Raw genomic sequence first — 20830 nt, 5'->3', positions numbered from 1 at the left:
TATAAACTTCCGGACCTTCAGCTTCAGCACTGAACTCAGCACAGACGAAGTGAACAAAGCAGAAGCTCTAGTTAAGTTAACCAGTGGCGTTAACTAGTGACCTGGAGACTAGTCACTGCTGACAATGGACTGGTCGTTAATGGGAAATGTGCTCCAGACGCCAACTTTCGCACTGGTTTCCACTAGTCGAGTCCTCCAGACGGGTTAGACCTGTTCTGACGCTAGCGTTAACTTGGCTAATGTTAGCTAGTTTAGCTGCTGGTTAGTTCCCAGTCCGCTGTGACTCGGTTACCAGTGCGAGTAACAACCAGAAGAAACGGATCTTATTCGGCCCGACATTTTTCTCAGCGCCGACATCCTGGTTCGCGAAGAGAATAAACAAGGATCCGCTTCGTTGTTTCGTTTTTCAAGCTCCTCCGTGCCAAAGCGCCATCCGGTTATCAGAGCGCAACTGAAGCCCAAATCAGCGTCTGTTGTCGGCGTCCGTCCGAGCCGAGGCACCAGCTTGGCAGCCTCCCCCTACCGGCACAAAATGGAACAACAGCGCCACCCACAGGCAACCGTGTGTAAGGCTAATGAAATCTTCAGGTGCGTTCTGTAAAATCGGAATTATGATTTTCAAATAACAATTGTTCCGATATTGACTAAAAGGCACGTCAAGCGGGTCAATAACCACTTGACGTAACAAACCTAACAAAATAATGCACGAGTACATCAGTGTGATAAATGTTTTGCGTTTCCTGAAATAACAGATGCATCACTATTACTCTACGGAAAGACTTTTGCAGCGCAAATAGTTATTTGTGTATATCAATGTGTATTTTATCAATCTGATTAAATGTAAGTATATGTTATTCCTAGTTGAATACCCTATTGATTGTACTATACCACTCTAATGAAGGAAAACCATTTTAATGGTTTACTTGGGTATATAATATGGCACAACATGGGGTTTTGGTACGTTACGCTTTATATTTGAAATTGGATCAATGAATAAATCTCAACTATATTTTTAATTGCAACACCCGTGCACATTCCCCCCTCGCCATTTTTCAGACGTGTCATTTGAATATAAAGTTAGATTCATTTACAACTTTATCATCTAGGTAATAGCTAGTAAGTAAGTGAATGCATCATTACTTGTGGTTTGGCTTGAATTTGTGGAACGAGGAACACAAATCAAATCGAGTCACGCAATTACATAAAAACCAGGAAGCCAATTGGCACGAATGGTAAAGAATCATAACAAACATGTGACAATTTCTCGGATTATAATCCGGCCCAGAGTTCCAGCATGTTAACGCCTCCATTAAATTCCCACAGGAGCGTTGACAGCTACAAACACAGGTCGTCACCAAACTGTCAGACTTTAGAGACTCGACTGTTGTTTACTCCGCACTCGCTTATTCGACCTGCGCGCCGCTTCATTCTTGAACTTTGTCCAGCGCCCTCTACAACTTTAAGAAGTAAAAAACGTGGGGTATTTTTTTTCTTTTCTACAGGAAATCACATGGAGGTGCTCTTGTGCTCACATGACAATCTGAGCCATGGCAGCAGAGATCAATGAAGGTAATGAGCCCTAACTATTTCATGTCTTCTCGAAACTCTTTTCATAAACTTTGACAGTGTTTCTGCTTTGCGTTGGCGTTCCAGCTCGTATATGTTATGTCACGTTTGGGAGAAACGCCGAGATCTGTGCGTGCTGCTGTCGGGATGTGATGTAACACATGAGAACTTTCTTGGACATGCAGATCGGGCTCATGTCGCTCCATCTGTACGGTCTTGCCAGCATGCAGCGCTCGAACCTTCTTCTTTTTCTTCTTCGTTTTCTTGACACTTAACCACCAATGGGAAAACTGCATGTTAAGCTACTTTCAAGTCAGCGGTGCCAAAAAAAAAAACGGATCTGAAAGTGTTTAATGTACTTTCCTGCCACGTGAATAACTGTCAGCAGTGCCTTTGAGCAACAGGCCACTGAGGTTACCAGCGATGCTTCAGCTTCAGCTTCACAGCGTCTTTTCTGTTGATAAATATCTCCGACACACGTGTAGACATCTGCACTAAGCTTATGCCTCTGCATGCTTCTGGATTTCATTAATAGTAAGTAGATTTCTTGTGGATTTTCTCTTTTTAAACCTCCATGTTACTGCCGTTTATTGTAAAAATCTATCATTGCAAACCTTTACGACCTACATTGGAGAATTGAAGGCACGTGATGGGTGATAAAGTTGGTCTCAAAGGTGACAAGATCGCCATAAACTCAGAATTCAGCCCCCTGCAGGATATTACTCTTCTCCACAACGTTTGTTCCTCTTTTAGGCTCAGTTCCTGCATATTACAGGGAAGTGTACGAAGCCATCCGTTGTAGGACAGATGAGAGAGTTCAGGTCGAGGTGTTCCAGCGGTTGCTCCAAAAGACAGATCTACCTAAAGCGGCTCAAGGCCAGGCGAGGGGGGCCAGCGGCACCACAGGCTCAGAACAGTTGTGGTTCTGTTGGTACTTGTGGTTTCACACAGAGCGCCAGCATCAGAATGCAAACAGCGACGTGTAAAACCTCAATGCTGCTTTATTTTCAAATACCAATGTCACTTTTGACTGCTATTTCCTTACAAACTCATTTTCTCTTATATGTACCTTGAATCTGTTGGTTTATTTACTGTGACGAGGTTGAATAGAAATTGGATTTAAACTTTCCTAACTCTTTGTGGCAGAATATATGATGACAACAACAACAACACCGATGTAGAATAACGTTGGCTCATAGTTAATCAGACTTTCCCTCGTGCTTGCTTAAGACTTCTTACTGTTTGCTTGCTTTTGTGTCTAGCCGGCACTTTTTTGCATTGTGGAATGTAAACCTGACTTGCATTTGACTTGATAGTAGCTGGAAAAGAACGTGACCTTTAGTTCACATTATATTGCCTTTATCCTTCCCAGATTGCTGAGCATGTTGACGCCACCGATGGATTCCTGAGCAAGTTGTCCCTCTATAAAGCTCTGGCCTTGATCGCCCTCGCTCAGCAAGGGAAGCAGCCGAGCCCTAAACTAGTGGAGAACTGCATACAAGGTGTGTGACGGGTGACAGTCGAGCTCGGCCGCAGCGCTGCAGTAAAGGTTTGCTTAATGAGTAGCTTGGTCATTCTTCAGTGTGTCCAACGGGCGACCCTGGATGTCCCTGAAGTGTTCAAGTGTTGCATTTGTTTTGAGGCAAACGTCAATCTTTTACTGGTGCACCATAGAATCAAACTTTTCCTATTAAAGCTTATATGCCTGCATCAGCTTTAACTAGGAACTTGTAAAAGAGCTGTAAAAGTTCGTACTTTCTGTTTGGTTCTCAGCAGGAGAAACCTAAAAGTAGTTTCAAAGTCTGATTCGATTGAATTTGGTTTGATTTTATATGCGTAGTCGACTTTGCCCTCTTTGACATTCCCCCTGCAGTGGGAAGATGACAGGGCGGAGCTCTGGTTTTGGTGGAGGCAGCCATTATGCAGGCCTGGGTTAGATTCATTCCTCAACCTCTATGATTATTTTAAGGCCCTGCCTGTTATTTCAGGTGCAGCCAGTACGGCAGCTGACTGCATGCTTTCCTCGAAATGGTGTGTCCCATTTCCTCTTCGGCGCACCAGCGAGTTTCTGCATTTGTTGTTGTACGTGACGTCCGATTCACGCCTTCCTTGGAATGTACACAAGGGGATGAAGGAGAGATCACATGAGCATCACACACACAATGCGGTTGTAACCAGAGACAAAGAACAGAGATGTGGATTTAACACCTAACACTTCTCCCAGTTGAGACATTGCTGATTTCAGATGTGTTTTTCAGGCTGCATTTTTATCATGAAAAACCAATATTAGGAGCTGATTGGTGGTTTTGTCTTTGGTAGAGTTACCGAAGCCTCAGCTCGGGGAGCCCGGTTACCTGAACACTCTGAGGATGCAGCCTGCTCAGGAGGACGAGCTGACCGTGTCCCAGACTCTGGACAAGCTGCTGGCCAGAGACAGCGTCCAGGTGGAGCTCATACCGGAGAAGAAGGGCCTGTTCCTCAAACACGTGGAGTACCAAGTCACCAGCAAGGCAGGAGATTACACAACCCAACACACATGCAGACATATTCACTGGCAACAAGGAATGCTCCAAATGTGGTGTGCGGGTTTTCATATTTCTTGTCTTAATATAGACTTTGCTCCAGTCTACTTCTCGTCTACGTCTCATTTCTTACGTGTACATTCCACCCGTCACACAGAATGAAAGATTGAACGCATATGTTGAGAGATATTGCATCATTTACTCTCCTGGTGCAACGGAGCCAGTGAGATCAGCTCAGTGTCTCCATCTGACTTGAGCAACGTCTCTCTCTCTTCCTCTCTCCCTCTCTTTGTTGTTCTTTTTTTTCCTCCTTTAGTATTTCAAATTATCAGTTTACCGGCGTTACAGTGACTTCGACGTCTTCCACGAGCTTCTGCTGCAGAGGTTCGCCTACAGAATGGTGCCAGCGCTGCCACCTAAGAGGATGCTGAAAGGAGGTACGGTACTGTCCTCTACTGCATGGCAAACTGTCTCAGGGTCTGGCTCATCATATGGAGCTTTTGGGAGGATTTAGGTCCATGTGCCTTAGCTTAAAAAGTCCCACGATGCTATTTGGAGAGTAGTAACGGTTTGATTTTGGCTTGGGAATGACAAATAAGAATCTGGAATGAGACCTTTTTAGACCGAGATTGTTTCTCTGCCCCCATTGTAGTTTACAGACAATCAAAGTTCCGCCCCCCTTGTCAAACGGCTGAATGCCTCCTCGTGTTCCACTTCCTCTCAAACTGCTCTGGAGCTCTGAGTGGGAGAATGATTCTGAGACGTATTTGTTTTGCTCTCCTCGTCTCTCACGGCTGCAGTTCTGACCTCCGTCTCCGAGCGGGAATTCATCGAGGGGAGGCGGCGCGCTCTGGTCCGATTCATCAACCTGGTGGCGCGGCACCCCTTCTTCTGCGAGGACGAGCTGATCAAGACCTTCCTCACCTTCAGCGGCTCCGTATGTGACGCTTTCACTCGCGGCCGCCTCTCGCTCTCTGTCGCAAGTTGTTGCCGTTGTACAATCAGCATTATCTCTGCGATTACCCAGAATGATCTGCATCCTGTCCGAGTCACCCGGTGACTCAGTGACTCAGTGACCGCCTCCCCCCTCCCTCTCTTTGCTCCCCACACTCTGCTCTCCAAACAGGATGTTCAGACGAAGCTGCGCGATGCTTACAAGAAAACAGGCGATGAGTTCATGACCAACAGAATTGCAACCCTGGCAAAGGTTTGTCACGTGAGATAGACGAAACCCCGATGCAGCTTCTCACCCAAACAACATGTAGCTTTTTTTAAATCTCGACACTACAGAAGAGCTTGACTGTGTGTGTTTGCAGGAATATCTCCCCGCTGACATTCAGGCCCAGTTTGCCACGAGCAGAGAGGTGATTAGAAATATCCACAACAGCTTCCAGAAGCTGCGGGACAGAGCTGAGAAGATGGCGGAACGCTCCAAGGAGAACGCCACCGATCTGCTCATGTTTGGCAGAGAGCTCAGGTATTTAATTGAGTCTTAGTAGATAATCCAGAGGTTTTAGACGGAGCAAACCAATGTTTTCCTCAGTAAGACTCCCAATCCGGGGTGTTATGTGTCTCTGGTGTTGAGGTAATGTTCTTTCCGCAGTTGTTGACTTGACATAGGTTTGGCAGCTCAGGTGCTCCAACATGACCTTGTTTTTTTGTGCGTCCCTGTAATAACATTGTTTCCTGCAGCACGCTGGGCTCGGATTCGACGTCTCTACCCTCCCTGGCCTCTTCCCGGAGCACGTGGGGGACGATGCGTCAGTCTTTGAAGAATCTGTCGGTGGAGTTTGCTCTGCTGTCTGACAAAGCCGCTCAGCAGGTAAACAACAACAGCACATCGTCCTTTTATTGCAGCCTGTAACCTGCGACCTGCGACCTGATCGGCTCGCCCAAACCTGACAACCCTACGCTGTTTTGTTTACATCCTCAGGGCAGGCGGGAGGAGGATGAAGTGGTGGATAAACTCTACCTTTTCCTGGATCTGCTACAATCCTACAGAGTGAGTCGGTGATACTCCTTGACCTCACCGTTACGCAACTTTAGAACCATATTCATGTGAAGTCAGAGATGGCTTCTCAGCAATGATGACGATGATGCGGGGAAACGGATGACAAGACGGAAACACACTCAGCTGACTGTTTCCAGACATGATGAGAAAAGATGTTTCAGTCAAAGTGCATGGATCTAAAGCAGCTGCTGGATCTCACAAAGCCACAATTAAAAAGGGATTGAATGAAGGGATCACCTACGCCAACATCCTGCCTTTAACCAGTAAATGATGCTCCTCTGCCTTTTTGTAAAAGCAGCTTACCGACATTCTTTCAAAATTGATTTGTTTTATACCCAGAGGGCACTTGGGCAGGACTGAAGCAGCAGCAGCATCTAAGCGACACTCCGGATGTTTCTAGCCTGATTGTTAATATGCAGCAAGTACAGAACATATACTTTAACGCACCAGATTCAGATCAATAACTCGGCCCAATTCAGGCGACGGAGTTCCCGGGCGCACTGGGCGGAGTGTTCAAATGGAAAACGGAAGTTGTGATTAGAGATCTGCATCCACAGCTTCAATCCTAAATCTATTAACTCCACGATTTTACGCTTAATTCATAACGCACAAACAACTGCCGTATACTCACTCAACTCCTCTGTCGCCCCCCCACCAGGATCTGTGCGAGCGCCACGAGAAGGGCGTCCTCCACGAGCACCAGAGGGCTCTGCACAAGTACAGCGTGATGAAGAGGCAGATGATGAGCGCCACCGTGCAGCCCAAAGAGCAAGGCACCGTGGAGCAGCTGGAGTCGCGCATCGTGCAGGTTTGCCCGGACGCTTTCACTCATTCGGTTTGATCTAAACATCCCATCAAACCTCTTATAGGATCATAACCCAGCTTGAGGAGACCTGTCCTCACTCGGGGCGTCTTTGTTTATTGAGGTGGACAGGCTTTAACAACAGCTTCTCTGTTCATTTGGCTCCATCTTAGCTCTGGTAGCGCCAATATTCAATCAACCGCAGCGTGATTATGTGATCGGACCAAGATTTCCCCCATAGAAACATAATTTAATAAGACATGTTGACGATTTTGTAACAACAGGTTTTTTTGTCTTCTTCTGTCAATAGCAAGAGAACGCCATTCAGACCATGGAACTGCGGAACTACTTCTCTTTGTTCTGTCTTCATCAAGAGACGCAGCTTATCTTCAGCTACCTCCCCATCACCTCGCACATTCTGGGGGCTTTTGTCAACTCCCAGGTGCAAGGACACAGAGAGGTGAGAGAGTGCGAGGGCCTGAAAAAAAATCATTTTTACACAGGGCCCTCTATACTGAGACGGCACCGCTCCGGGAGGGTTGAAACGGCTTTTAATGGGCTTTTAAACCCCCCAACAAAGGCGCCTGAAATGATGGATGGTATCAGAGGAGAGGTAATCTTCTCATCTGGGGATCGTTGTTTGCTTCTATTTCAGAAGAACAGAAGCATTTCCAGCGAGTCTCTCATGTGCCTTTTGTCTGCTTGTACATCAAATGAACCACATCATCTGTATTTCTGTGCTTGGAAACCTGTCTGACCTAAACCCATTTACACAGGATCTCCTATCTGCTAAAATATAAGAGTAGTCTCAAAGGGGGAGAATGATTCGCTGCAGAACACTTAGCATCATTTTTGTTGTACTCTGTAATTCATGGAAATGGGTGTAAAGAAATGTATTTGCTTTTGTTCCAGATGGGTGAGGTATGGAATGACCTCCAACCAAAGCTAGGATGCCTCTTTGGAGCTAATAATGGAACAACCCCCCCCTTCTGACACGCTAACGTAACCTGTTTTGCTTCGCTGGGTTTAATCGCCGGCCGTGTGAGCTGTTACGGGACAGACAGTGAGCTCTCGAGAGGACGACCGCACTCGCACACCTTCACGTCACGTTATAATCTACACCATGAGCAATCGCGTCCGCTCACGGGGTCGACTTTGGAAAGGAGCGTCGGCGAGGACGATCCGCCGCGCTGTCTTAAGCGACCGGGATGTGATGTAACCGCATAATCTGACGTCGCTACTTATCTATATCACACACACTTGTAATTACACTTAAGAGAAAATTGATATACACTAAGCTAAGAAATATAAAGACTGTGCCATTATAAATCTCCTGTCGTGAAGGCATCGGGGCTTTTGGTTTGGAGTCCATTAAGATAAATGTATTTTTGATAAAGACTTTACTTTGGAAGGATTTATAGCAGCATACTTTATATATTTTGTGGACAACTGTTCTACTTCTCCCACTATAATAGCATTAGTGGCTTTCATATTTACTTTCATGTATAGCCGCTGTTTGTAGGTTGTAAAATTAAAGACCCTTCATTTCAATTTATAAGCTATTAAGGAAGGACTTAAGGGTCTCAAACTGTAGGATACTGCACAGGGTGATTAGATGAATAATGATGGAAGCTCTGGCTGTGTGTTCAGGTATATGGCAGGAACAACACTATTAGTTCAATCTCTTCAATCTTTACACGCTGCGGTAGGACCAATGGCAGTCACACACAAGCTGATTTCACTCCAGGTGCACAGTAGCGACTGTGTCAGAATGCACAATGGTCAAGTGCCAAGTTAAGTATGAATATATGTAATATATCAAAAGCAAAAATGTTTTTGGCAACACGTATGTATTGAAAAGGAGCTGACAGAATGTGCAGATCAAATGTGAAACTCATTTAAAGTTATGAGATAATATAAATGTCACATAATGCAACAAAAAACAAACCTTTGCCGAGATGTGAATTGCTGAATTAAGTCATTTATCTTGAAAAATATCAAAAATAAAATGATAAATTAAAGGTCTGTCCAATGATTTTTTTTTATTTTGTAAGGTGACATAAAATAACAGCAAAATAAAAAACTAGATTTAATAAAGAAGTAAACGTTCCCTCTCTGCTGTGGCTCTGTCGCGCCGTCAGTCTGCAGCCGTTTCCTCTCCATAATGAAACAGAACAGGAAACGCTGAGGAGCCAAATGTTCCCACATGTTTGTCACCGGCGTCCCAGATCTGCCAGGTGACCTCACAGCTCCTCCACCTCCTCCAGCGTGTGGCTGAGGATCACGTCGTGACCCTGGAACTTGAAATAACCGAGGAACTTCTTCTTCTGGAGCAACAGCGGGAACCACAAGATGTCATCGGCCCACATTTGACTGAAAGGTATTTTGTCCGTTTCAAACCACTGAGGCCTCATCTCTGTGGAAAACAAAGAGGAGGGCATCGGTAAACCACACTGATCCACTTGAACTCTCCGTAGCTTTGTGCTCGTTGTGTGAAAACAGGGTACTTTAAGGTCATGTCCCTGAAATATGTGTCCTGTTCTGATTGTTGTGGAGTTAAGGACTCATCCAAAAGTGCGTTAGATGCATATCTAGGTCACGCTTCTCCTTTTGTTGTAGAAAAATAAGGCTACAATTACTGGACGACTACATTTACGACATTTCTGGATGAAATCTCATCATTCCTTAACAACAAAAGAAGTTGAACCCTTTTTAACTTTGACAGGGATTTCCTTAATAAAGAAGCTTACTGAGCTTTTATTGTGCCGTGGCAAAACATACTTAATAGTTATGATATCCTGCAATTGTTCACCTTTCTGTTCAGTGTTTCCTTCAAAGTTCAGTACAGTGTGAGCAGGCCCACTTTTTTCTAAAGTGCACTTCATTCAAACTTTATCCTCACTTCTGTTCTTCCTTCGCTGGCTGCAGGACTTTTCTACTCTCCAGACTCTGTTTCAGTGCTAAGCATTTCCGTTTTCTGTCTAAACTTCACTCGCTTGATCTTAACTGCCTTGTCAGGAAAACGCAGGTCAGTGCATTCCTTCTGTCAGCGCCTCTCCTCCCCTCAGTGCATTAAAGGTAGTTTGAGTTTGGTCTACTGGGGGCAGACTGAGAGATTTCTCCCTCCATGAACGCTCCCTCAGCTTTCAGTAATGTGCGCTCCTTACTCACAGTCATGCCTGTATTAAGTTCTTCAATCAATACTTTGTGGAGAGACTGTGGTCTACTTTGTAGTCAAACCTGTATCCTCGCATAAAGTGGACATACTACGAAGCAAAAACGGCTCATGATCAACCTCTGATCTTATAAGGCCAAACAATCTAACTGAAAATGGAATTTCTTTGATAAATAAAACATAAAATGTGATAAACTAGCTTTTCTTGTTCTCTCAGTTCAGATTGGTATAATGGAAATCAAATCATACCCTCTGATTCTGTTGGTTCTCCATTATAAGAGTCTGCCCTAAAAATATGGACGTCCATCAGCTCTGTTTCTCCGACAAACTCAAATTTGATGTTTCCAATCTTGTCAAGAGCGTCGACTGTGAGACCACTTTCTTCTTGCAATTCTCTGAAAATGAAAACAGAATAAAAAACACTCTAAAACAATTAAAGTGAAGAGTTCCTCCTGTCTGATTGTCGTCAAACCAGTCAACCAATAAGTGATCGATTTGAAGCTGTAACATGAAGCCGCCCCCCCCCCCTCTCACCTCCTTGCTGCAGCCTCAATCGTTTCTCCAGCATGAACCTTTCCCCCAAAGCCATTCCACTTTCCAGCCCCAAACCCTCTCTTCTTCATGCCCAGAAGAACTCTGCCGGGCTGGACCACCAGAACCAGAGTCAGCAGCTTAGAGGTCAACATCTCCATACCTGTCTGAGGAGGGAGCGCTATTAGTTCACATACACATCACATACACTGTAACTACTGTCAAACTGGCTGCTATGCTTAAGTACATCAACGCAGTCACCTCGAAATCGAAATCATAAATTGTACAGTTTACCTACGTACGAGCTCATGCAAACAGGGCAAAATCTGAAGGAGAATGAGGTAGTCAATGGCAAACACGAGCAGATGAATAAACAAACCCCGCGAACAGAGCAACAGTCACGTGTTGTTACTTCAAGTGCTAACACGTAAACATACGGATAGGTGTGAATCAGTGTTCGGGGGAACCTTTCAACCCTGTCATTTATTTTAACGATCAGCGAAACGTGTAACCCTCAAATATGCTCGGTTAGAAACCAGCGTCTCAAATGCAAAAAATAAAACATTTGTTTCCTTTACGAGCATTAATTGTCGGCTGAGCTTTGATTGACGTTTTAGTATGTTGTAGTTTATGTAAGTATATAGTATATGGTATAAATGTGAAAATTAGTCATTTAAAAGCCAAAACATCGAAATCTTTTTAAAAACAAAAGCACATTTAAGGAATACAAATGATTCGTATATTTTAATACTAATAATAATATTTAGAAACGACTACTACTGCTTTTAGTTCAGCAAGGAAATAGCTAATAGGAACTCTAGCTGGTTGTCAACAAAGGGAAACATAAGCGCTGCACACAGGCTCCCTGAGCGACCAATGGGAAGCAACATTTCACGCAGGCGCAGTAGACCGCGTGTCCTCTACTGTAAACGGTAAAATGTGGTGTCTCTTTCAGCAGAGGAGACATCTTCACTTTACTTTATGTTTAATGAAAAACTCCGCACATAATAAAGTAAAGGGGAAAACCCCCGCAGAGCAGCGATGGCTGAAGCGACACTTGAAAGACCCGTATGTCAAAGCGTCTCATGTGCAAAACTTCCGATGTAGAAGCGCCTTTAAACTGATGGAGATGGATGACCGCTTCCGTGTTCTCCAGCCCGGATTGAGCGTGGTGGACTGCGGGGCTGCACCCGGAGCCTGGAGCCAAGTGGCCGTGCAGAGGGTCAATGCAGCGGGCACAGGTGCGTGGAGGGTAACTGAGGAACCTGAACGCATCTGATAATACAGTGAACCAGCCCGGCGCGTTCAGAGTCAAACAGTGAAGCAGAAAGAGTCACAAATGTGTTGAATCTAAAGCCCAATCATATCGGTATGGTCATTTAGACGATATGTGGTATTTCCACAAGGAGTTTATAGCCTCAGATTGTATTTGTATTTCCTTTAACCCTTATTCCCCCTAATTTCAATAACAATAATAATAACTAGAAATGCATTATCAGCTGAAAATGCTGAAGAAGTGCCTGAAAGATTGAAGCCTGAAGGCCTAAAACATGTCTGAATAGTTTCTGTACCTGAATGAATGAAACGTTAAAGGCAGAAAGAGCAGGAACTACATGTTAGTCAGTTTTCTTTACGTTATTGAATCTACAAATAGTCTAGGAGTATGTTGGAAGCAGGATTCCTATTTAGTTTCCAGCTCTACGATATGCTAAATCATCAGTTATTTTCTCTAAATTTTGGTAATGAGCTGGATAAGACATGCTTCTTAATAAAAGCTTGATTGTTTATATGTTTATTTGAACCTGCTTACATCAGTCATCACTCCATAAATATACTTGGGCTCTTATTAACCTCTACAAATAATATATTAAAATCAAAATCGACAGTGTTTTCAGTCAAATGAGTGATTGCTGGGAGAAACGCTGTGATTGACACGGCCCTCATGACACATATTGGCCCTTTGCATTTAGAGGTTAATTATTTGCCTCAGGGCTGCTACCTGAACGCCTCAGGAGACAAACATTTAACTCACCAAAGGAAAAGGCTTGAACCTGCAAATAAGCAGCGATTTAGCCCAGGTAGGTATTTTCCTGGAACCTAACCAGAATACCAATGTCCAAAACTAAATAATGTTCTTCAAAAAATTCATCCCTGCAAATTGTGTCACCAACAATTGAACTTATAACCGTCTGAAATAGAGAAATCAATCAATGAAGTATGATGAAAGTGACCTCCACCACAGGAAAATCCACCAAAAATGTTCTTTCATTTTCAGACCCAGAGTTACCATGTGGCACAGTTGTGGGCATTGATCTGCTGAACATAGCACCTCTGGATGGCGCTCACTTCCTGTCCAGCCAGGATGTCACCGACCCGGCCACCCACGCCAGGATACAGGAGCTGCTTCCCGGCGGGCAGGCGCACGTCATCCTTAGCGATATGGCCCCCAATGCCAGCGGTTTCCGAGACATGGACCACGAGAGGCTCATCACTCTGTGTCTGAATCTGATCGACCTGGCTGAGAAGCTTTTACAGCCTGGCGGCGCTCTGCTTTGTAAATATTGGGATGGGAGTTTGACGAACAGACTCCAAGAGAGGCTGGCCCAGGTCTTCGGCAGTGTCAGGAGCTTAAAGCCCAATGCCAGCAGGAAGGAGTCAGCAGAGAGATATTTCCTTTCTAGAATGTACAGAAAGCCTGTAAGATCATCCTAACCCTCTTTTTATAGGTTTATCCTCTATTTCACACCGCATACATCACAGTGAATAACAGAGATTCCCCCTTGATGTTTCCTGAGACTCAGAAACCCCGTCTGTATGAGACTGAACATCAAGGCTCACTTGTTGGCTAAAACCTTCACCAATAGGTGGCACTCTTGAGTCACCAGTAAGGCCTCAGAGCTGAACTCCCAGTGAAGGGAGCATCACACAGTGTAGGTGTGTGAAGGTTGGTGCTTTCTTTCCTCCCCTGCAAAGTTCACACCGTAGAGACATCGAATCAGTCATTTTCTGACCCAATGCGAGAATTACCACTTTGCTGTGATTGAGCACAGTGCGGCATTGACTCCAAAACTTCCCCGTCTGACTGGGAAGTTTGTTCTCTCAAATTCGGTCTGCTGTTTGCTTTGTTACAGAAAAGCCATTTAGCAGCGCCGCTTATGCTAATATTTTGCACTGCCAGCCATGTAGAAATATGTAATCGCTCTCATTGACGGCTTATGAAGGGAAAACCTAATATGCAAAAGAGTCACACGCAGCATGTCTAATGGGAAGCGGGCTCACACTGGAGCTTGGCGCACTCTATGTGTCGCTGGGCTTTGCTCGTTGGCGGTGAAGAGATGCCCCTTTCCTCCAGCCCAGTACACACACACACTCTGCAGTCCCTTTAATTGCACCCAGGGTTGTGCCATTTATTATTTGTTTCTTTCTGTTCCTTCAATACGGATTTGATTATATTCTTTTGTCCCCGCTGGTCGTGAAATAATAGAAGGTTTCAGTCAGTGGCTGTTATGTAATAGTGGAGGTGCTATGGATGCTGTGTGTATTTGAAAATAACCTTCTGAGACGAGGCGGAATAATGTGTTCCGGTGCTGGGAGAAGTACATTGAATCAAATTAAAATTCAACTTCAAACAAAACTGATGTCAGGTTCTGAGTTCCCCCCCCCTAATTTTATTCAGAGCAGCAACTACATTTTAATGTGGTTTGCCGCTTATAACTGAATCCATACTTTCCAAACTTTTACCGAGGTAAAAGTGATGTATACAGATTTTCAGCAGAAAAGATTTGCTTTCGCTCTCCCTTGCTGCAGCACCGTTGTGCACATTGAGGGAGCTTAGATTCTGTCTCTTAAAGGCGCCCCCTCCCTGCTCTCATCTGATTGGCCGTTGTGTCAGGCAACGTCTACAGACTGTAAAACACGGATCCTGGCCAAACACTCCCTCGCTGGCCTCGTGTGTTGAAGCTAACGTGCGTGTGTGTGTGTGTGTGTGTGTGTGTGTGTGTGTGTGTGTGTGTGTGTGTGTGTGTGCGTGCGCGTGTGTGCGCAGTCACGTCATGTGTTGACTTCACACGTTGACCTCATCACGTTACAGAAGTATGTCCTGTCCTACTGGATGCATTTCTATAGACGTGACTGTGGGCTCAACAGAAGTGACCTCTGACCTCTTCAGATGATGGTTTGGAATGAAGCACTGTGCCTGTTTCTGTCGGCGGTGCTGAAAGAGACAAACAGATGAACAATTTAACTTCTCATTGCTTGTTGATTACTCAGCGCTTCACTATTGGATTTAAATTGTTCCAAAATGACTGTGGGGTTGGATGTTCCAATGGAGTGGAGGACTCAGAGTGATGATTCATCCACACGTTCATTCATTCCTCTGTGTCCAGCTGCTGCTTCAGATGTAAACATCACATAAGTTGGAGCAGAAAAGAGTCGCAGGTACAGATTTTAAATTCAGATCTTTTGCTGAATCGTTGCTATCATCGCCGGGAACTCAGAAGGTTGGAGTAGTTTCTTGCAGATTATGTTTGCATGTACTGTGTTCAACGATTGTCACCTTCTGAGGCAATGGGCTGATATTGTCTCTAACAGATAAAAATATCTTCTTCTTCTTTGCATTTGATGACAAACATCCATTCATCCATCGTCTGTGTTGCTAAGGCAGAGTAGCCCAGATATGCCTCAGCGCGGTCATGTCCTCCACCGCCTCCTGGGGATCCCGAGGTGTTCCCGGGCCAGATTGGATATATGATCCCAGCAGCAGTAGTCTGTCTCAGCCCTGTGGTGTCCCTCCCAGTCGGACTCGCCCGGGTTTACGTCCCCGGGGAGGCGTCCCGGCATCCATCCTGATCAGATGCCTGCATGTGCCCAGCAAAACATCACAAACTCTTTACTATTGCTCTTCTTTCAGTGGAGGGAGTGCCACTTATAGAATTAGAAATGTTTCCACCTGCTTCGCCCTTTAAATGCTTCTTCATCTGATTTGGTGTGACATCATTGTGACATGCGTGTATTTAGACTGGCTGGTTGACTTTTCACGATTGGGACAAAGGCTGAATTCTTTCGCATGTAATGACTGAGAGGGATAAACGTGCCAAACTCCTACAGAGTGCTTCTTATTCTTCTTCTTCTTCTTCTTCTTCTTCTTCTTTTTCATTTCGCTCGCATCTCAACAGCGAAAGCAAACAAACCACACGTGGACTCTCAAACTGACAGGAAATTAAAGAAACGTTAATATCGTTTCGGAGCATCTTGCCATTCACTCCCTTGGCAGACCTGTTTTGCCAAAATGAATTACTCATCTGACAACATTTATCATTCTGCGAGCTCGTCCTCCAATGTTAGTGGACTGAGCCAAGCAGCCTTTCAATGACACCAAGTAATGACTACTATTATGATGATAATTTCATACCATCTTCACCGATCAATGAATCTGAAACAGTGTTGACTGTACGACTGCGACTCTTTATATTGGTACCGCTTTCAGTCTGTGGCGTGGATGTTGTGGCAACCCATTTAACATAATGACACCCAGACATTTCTCTGTAAACAATTTAGTTTCTGCAATCATTTGGGAGTTAAAAATGGACTATGCAATTAAATATTCATGCCTGTTCACACATGATATTGCCCAGGGGCTATGTTAAAGTCAAAACATCTAGGTGTTCATTATATTAAAACTAATGTCTTTATTCTTCTGGATAAATCTTGCAGGGGAAATGTCAGTGAAACATATACAGTGTATCAAAAACATGAAGAGGAAAGGGAACAAGCGTGTTTGTGGGAGGTACGGCTGTAGTTTCAAAGCAACAAAAGAAGTAAAGCTGGTAGAAACTAAACACAGATTCGCCGCAGCTACGCCTGCAGTTTGCAACTCTAATATCAATATCGACGTTTAGGAGGAATATAGCCGCGGATGGGAAAACGAATCAAACATCTCTCCTGTCTGGGAAAGATTTTGACTTCTTCCAAGTGAAGGATTTGAGCAAAACAAAAAGAGCTCACGAAGACAGATGAGACGCTTTGTTTAAGGCAAAGGAGCGCAAGGTGAGTGTGTAGGAAGTGAGCAGCGCCGTGTTCAGAGGAAGGGAGAATAATAATAATAACACCAGGCGTTTAGTTGTTAATGACGGTCGTCCTGTATAGAAACTTGGTTACCAATTAAAAATAATGGCACATGGGAGGGATGACTTTGGAGAGGCGCTCGCACAGACTCTGACACTTTCCTCCACTGATACTCACACTACATTGCTAATTATAATACTTGAGGGAGGCCTTGACTGATGAAACATTATGCTAAAAAAAAAGTGGCAGCTTTTCCCCTTGAAACATTTAAACAGGAGTACAGCAGCTAAACTCTCTGTGGAGCCTGTGGAGAATAACATTCATTATCATCATCAGCTCTCCTTAAAAAAGCAGAAACACACACTTATCTCAGCCTGTGTGTGAGTCTAGAACAAGTTAACAGGGTCCAGATATTACACAGAGAGTGCGATGAGGTTTGATGAATGAGTTTTGGAAACATCTCGGAGCATTTTGGGGGACATGGGGACGTTGTTGCTTCCTTCAAATGTCACTTTGTCATGTTTTGTGCACCATCAATCAAATTCCATCATCCCTGTTTAATCGTTGTGGCGGCTCAGAGGTCAAAGTGGATGTAGATAACAAAATGTTTGTTGTTTGTTGTTTGACATTGTCCGTGAACAGATTACTAACAGGATTTCTTGATTATTAATCTGTAATTTAGGAATACATCATAATGTCATAATTATGGTGATTCTGATCCAGTTAAGTGATTCACTTTAGTGCAACATCAGATGTGTTCTTCTGGTGGGAGCAGTTTTCCACACACACAGCGTTTATGAGTGTAGAAATGTGTTTTAATTGCATTTCAGGCTCTTATGGGGCCTGTGTGGCCGATCTGCTGGCTGGTGAGCGAATCAGCCAGAAGATACAACTGGGAACCAAGAGCGGCCAGCAGACAGATGGTGCAAAGGCTAATTAAGTGACAGCTCACTTAAATTAACCCTTTGCACGTCAGACAATATGCAGATTTGAACTCTTGGAATATGCAAATTGCAAAGACAATTTGAATTTGCATTTATGTTCCATTCTTGGGAGCAAATCTACATGCATGCGCTGTAACAATGAGTGTAACTGTTTGTGTCTTTTGAAGGCAGATAAAGTAAACATACACACACCATTTAGGAGCTATAACAGAAGCATATAGCATTTACCAAATCTGAAGCTTTGAAGTAAATTTCACCCACTTATCTTCTCAGGTAATGACTGAAACCCCCTCTGGATTACTTAGGAAGCCAGACTGGAAACACGGGAGCCTTTTGGAGAACACACGCTCATTAATCTCTCTAAAGATGCTGAAGGCAGAACTTGACATCATTGTACAGTCGGTGCCCCAGGGGTTCACGGAGAACGGGGCGTATGACCAGAAGCACTGAGCCGGGTTTCTCTCCAGCAGAATCGGGGACAGACTGTGGCGGGTCTGTGCGAGGGCTCCCACGGCGCTCCTCCTGGTCTGGTCGTTCCGGTTCACTTCCTTCATTCCTGGAAGGTGCGGAGCTTCACCTATGTTGGAGTTGTCATTCTACCAGCGGGAGAGAGAGACACCATTTTTGGCAAAGCGTCTTAACATTCTCTCCGAGTGGAAAGCAGCGGGAGGTTGATGAATGAAGAGGGGGAAACAATCCTCTTTGTTATGCAAGAGGGGCTGAATTATACTTGTTTCCAGTTTAGAGGTTTGATCTCGTCAAGCTGTGATTTTAAATATTCATATAATTTGTAAAGATCCTGTGTAATCATGGATGACTTTTTTATTTATTTCCGCAGTTAAGATGATCACAATTTGTCACACAGTGAGATAATAAAGAACAGAACCTGTAGAGATGGGAAAAAGGAGCAAAATTCGTCGTCTCATTTAGGTTTTTATTCACTTCCTGTTGACATGTTGCTGCAGCAGTGTAAGTTGCAGACTTGATTGTGATAATAAGAAACTTGTCAATAGGAATAATTGATACATAGCAAAGGCACATTTCCTCCTCTCTGCTTTTGTTACTCAAGGATAAAGATAAAGAACATCTGTGCTGCGTGTTTATTCCCCGATTGTAAGCACTTGAGTGTGTGACGTGGTAATTACGACTTCCAAATCGGGAAGTGGGAGCTTACGAGGACCAAATGAAAGCAGCGCCGCTTTGGCTTTGTTGCTACAGGAACCTGAAGAAGGCTTTGAAGTGAACTAAGGATTTTCTGCATGATTCAAAGATCATTGTAACAAATTAAGGCTCTTTATTGCCGCGACGCAGCGAAACGACAATGTGAAAACTTCTGAAAGTAAAACACACATCCGATTTTATTTCTGAATTTTCCAGCACACTACTCAAATAGCTCAATGTAAAAGGTATGAAATGAGAAACTAAAAGAGTGATGCGTGTGGCAAATGGGGGCTTAGCTGGATTGTGGGTCGGGGTGGCGATGAGAGAGTGAGGGAGTGAGGGCGTGAGAGGGTGCGAGGGTGAGGGGGTGAGAGGGTGAGGGGGTGAGGGGCGGCCTGATGAGACAAAGAGCTGCACCTGAGTCCCATTAACTCTGCAGGTCTGTCTGCTCCTTCACCACCATTCATCTCAGTCACAAACCTGCTCCCGTGTTAGGAAAGTACGCAAAATTCCGTTTCAGGTACAAGAAAAAAACATGACAAAAGCAAACCATTCTGACGCCTTCCGTTTAGTATAACGAGGCTGTTTTCCAGTTTTGCGCTTCTGTTTTTGTCGCAGGATTTCTTCATCTTGCATTTCGGGGGACACGACAGTCTGCTGTGATAAACCGAGGAGCGTTTCTTGCTATGGTCCTTTGCTTTTGTGAGGTTCAAGGAGAAAGAGAGAGCAAAGCTGCAGCACAACAAAACATGTTTGTCTGAAAAATTACATCTGGTGTTCGAGGCGTGTTGCCCTCTGCTGCTAGTTCCCATGAGTCTGGGTTTGGTTTGATGCTTCTGCTACAGAGGCAGAGCAGAGCTGGTGTGTGACTGGGGGGCCAGGAGTGTGTGTGGGACACACAGCAAATGGATTTCTATGTTTTCTGAGTTTATGCTGAATGGAAGCCAGAATAGGAGCGGGTCTGTCTGTGTGCGGCTTTCCTGGCTCCGTGCCGCCGTCAGACCTGCCAGTTTTATTTGCTGCGTCATGCTTTGTTGCACGGCTGCAGACGTTCACATGGCCTCGTTGTTCCTCCTCACACCTGCAGCCTCCAGGTGTGAAGTGTTCCAGCAAAATTCAGACCTTCACAGCGGTGACAAAGCCCCACCAGAGTCAGCCAGTGGTGCTGCTATATACCTTAACAGATGCCTACTTGTGTTTTTAATGTATTTACACAAGTGCATCAGTGTAAAGTTGGATATGCATTCATTTATTTTCAATCTAATCAAATCCAACACACACACACTGAACTCAAATGAACAGAGTTGATGCCCTTGTCACAGTCAACCCTGGTGTATATATTGTATTGTTGTATATACATCACATTCTATGTTGGTGTTGAAGAGGCTCGGCTGCCTGTTTTCATTTTGAGGTTGTGAGCCTTTCATCTGCCTGTAGGGTTCATATTTGTTAGATTCTTTTCCTAAACACAAACGTCTTCACTGCAGCTTTCAGATTCGATATATTCTTATTTGTTTGTTACCTCAATACTGCGTATGACAGGAGGAAAAAGCTGACACATTTTATGAAATTCACTCCTGGCTGGTTTGACAGTAAAGACCGCCCTCTAAATGACCTCTGGTCCTCCCACCATGTAAGGAAAAGTGTCGAAGCTGCCGTTTTCACATGCTGTGGTACAAATATGTCCTGGATGATTTTCTTAATCAAGTTTTGAACTTAACTTAATGAAAATTAATGCTGCAAAATCACCATTGTCGAGGCAGCGGAGATTAAATCATCTCTCATCACCACGGTAACTACAGGTCACTCCGTCCTTGTCTCTTTCTGCCTTTCATTTGGCCCCCAAAAGACACACACACACACACACACACACACACACACACACACACACACACACACACACGTGAGGGAACCCATTAATAGTGCTTGCATCTCTGAGTCAATTCTCCATCAAATGTGTTCCAATAATCGATCAAAGTCACAAAGATAAACGGAATCCAATTAAAGTAGTGACTGACTGACTGACTTGTACAAATCCACCACCAAGGCGTTTAA

The 20830-nt window shown here is 44.4% G+C and overlaps 3 protein-coding genes across 17 annotated transcripts; 2 read left to right on the top strand and 1 right to left on the bottom strand.

Annotated features, from left to right (window-relative positions):
* The first annotated feature begins 469 nt into the window (after positions 1-469).
* snx8a (sorting nexin 8a) lies at positions 470-8730 on the top strand. 10 transcript variants are annotated; one of them, XM_076144368.1, is made up of 14 exons: positions 470-588; positions 1503-1569; positions 2320-2447; positions 2939-3068; positions 3886-4076; positions 4405-4525; positions 4889-5025; positions 5215-5295; positions 5405-5565; positions 5781-5910; positions 6022-6090; positions 6758-6907; positions 7212-7361; positions 7814-8730. In XM_076144368.1, exons 2-14 carry the CDS (start codon positions 1548-1550, stop codon positions 7892-7894), a joined length of 1551 nt encoding a protein of 516 aa, XP_076000483.1. In that variant the 5' UTR covers positions 470-588; positions 1503-1547; the 3' UTR covers positions 7895-8730. The 10 variants fall into 10 exon arrangements, with proteins under 10 accessions (XP_076000483.1, XP_076000486.1, XP_076000489.1 ...); XM_076144371.1 differs by having other exon boundaries at positions 483-566; XM_076144370.1 differs by lacking the exon at positions 470-588 and adding an exon at positions 1156-1232.
* Positions 8731-8748: 18 nt separating this feature from the next.
* Positions 8749-11037, bottom strand: nudt1 (nudix (nucleoside diphosphate linked moiety X)-type motif 1). 5 transcript variants are annotated; one of them, XM_076144378.1, is made up of 4 exons: positions 10902-11037; positions 10611-10770; positions 10326-10471; positions 8749-9317 (listed from the first exon to the last, which is right to left on the bottom strand). In XM_076144378.1, the coding sequence occupies exons 1-4, from the start codon at positions 10915-10917 to the stop codon at positions 9145-9147; spliced, it is 495 nt and encodes a 164-aa protein (XP_076000493.1). In that variant the 5' UTR covers positions 10918-11037; the 3' UTR covers positions 8749-9144. The 5 variants fall into 5 exon arrangements, with proteins under 5 accessions (XP_076000493.1, XP_076000494.1, XP_076000496.1 ...); XM_076144379.1 differs by having other exon boundaries at positions 10611-10774; positions 10906-11037; XM_076144381.1 differs by having other exon boundaries at positions 10906-11037.
* A 470-nt stretch (positions 11038-11507) lies between these two features.
* On the top strand, positions 11508-18462 carry mrm2 (mitochondrial rRNA methyltransferase 2). 2 transcript variants are annotated; one of them, XR_012961113.1, is made up of 3 exons: positions 11508-11848; positions 12883-14596; positions 14653-16194. XR_012961113.1 is itself a non-coding variant. In XM_076143926.1 (3 exons), the coding sequence occupies exons 1-3, from the start codon at positions 11545-11547 to the stop codon at positions 18062-18064; spliced, it is 903 nt and encodes a 300-aa protein (XP_076000041.1). In that variant the 5' UTR covers positions 11508-11544; the 3' UTR covers positions 18065-18462. The 2 variants fall into 2 exon arrangements, 1 of the variants encoding a protein (XP_076000041.1); XM_076143926.1 differs by lacking the exon at positions 14653-16194 and adding an exon at positions 17888-18462 and having other exon boundaries at positions 12883-13304.
* The last annotated feature ends 2368 nt before the right edge of the window (positions 18463-20830 follow it).

Source organism: Genypterus blacodes, unplaced genomic scaffold (genome assembly GCF_046128005.1).
Source record: "Genypterus blacodes isolate CSIRO-AG114 ecotype Tasmania unplaced genomic scaffold, CSIRO-AGI_Gbla_v1 ptg000028l_1, whole genome shotgun sequence".
Lineage (NCBI taxonomy): Eukaryota > Metazoa > Chordata > Actinopteri > Ophidiiformes > Ophidiidae > Genypterus > Genypterus blacodes.
This window is presented reverse-complemented; position numbering and strand designations above follow the sequence as displayed.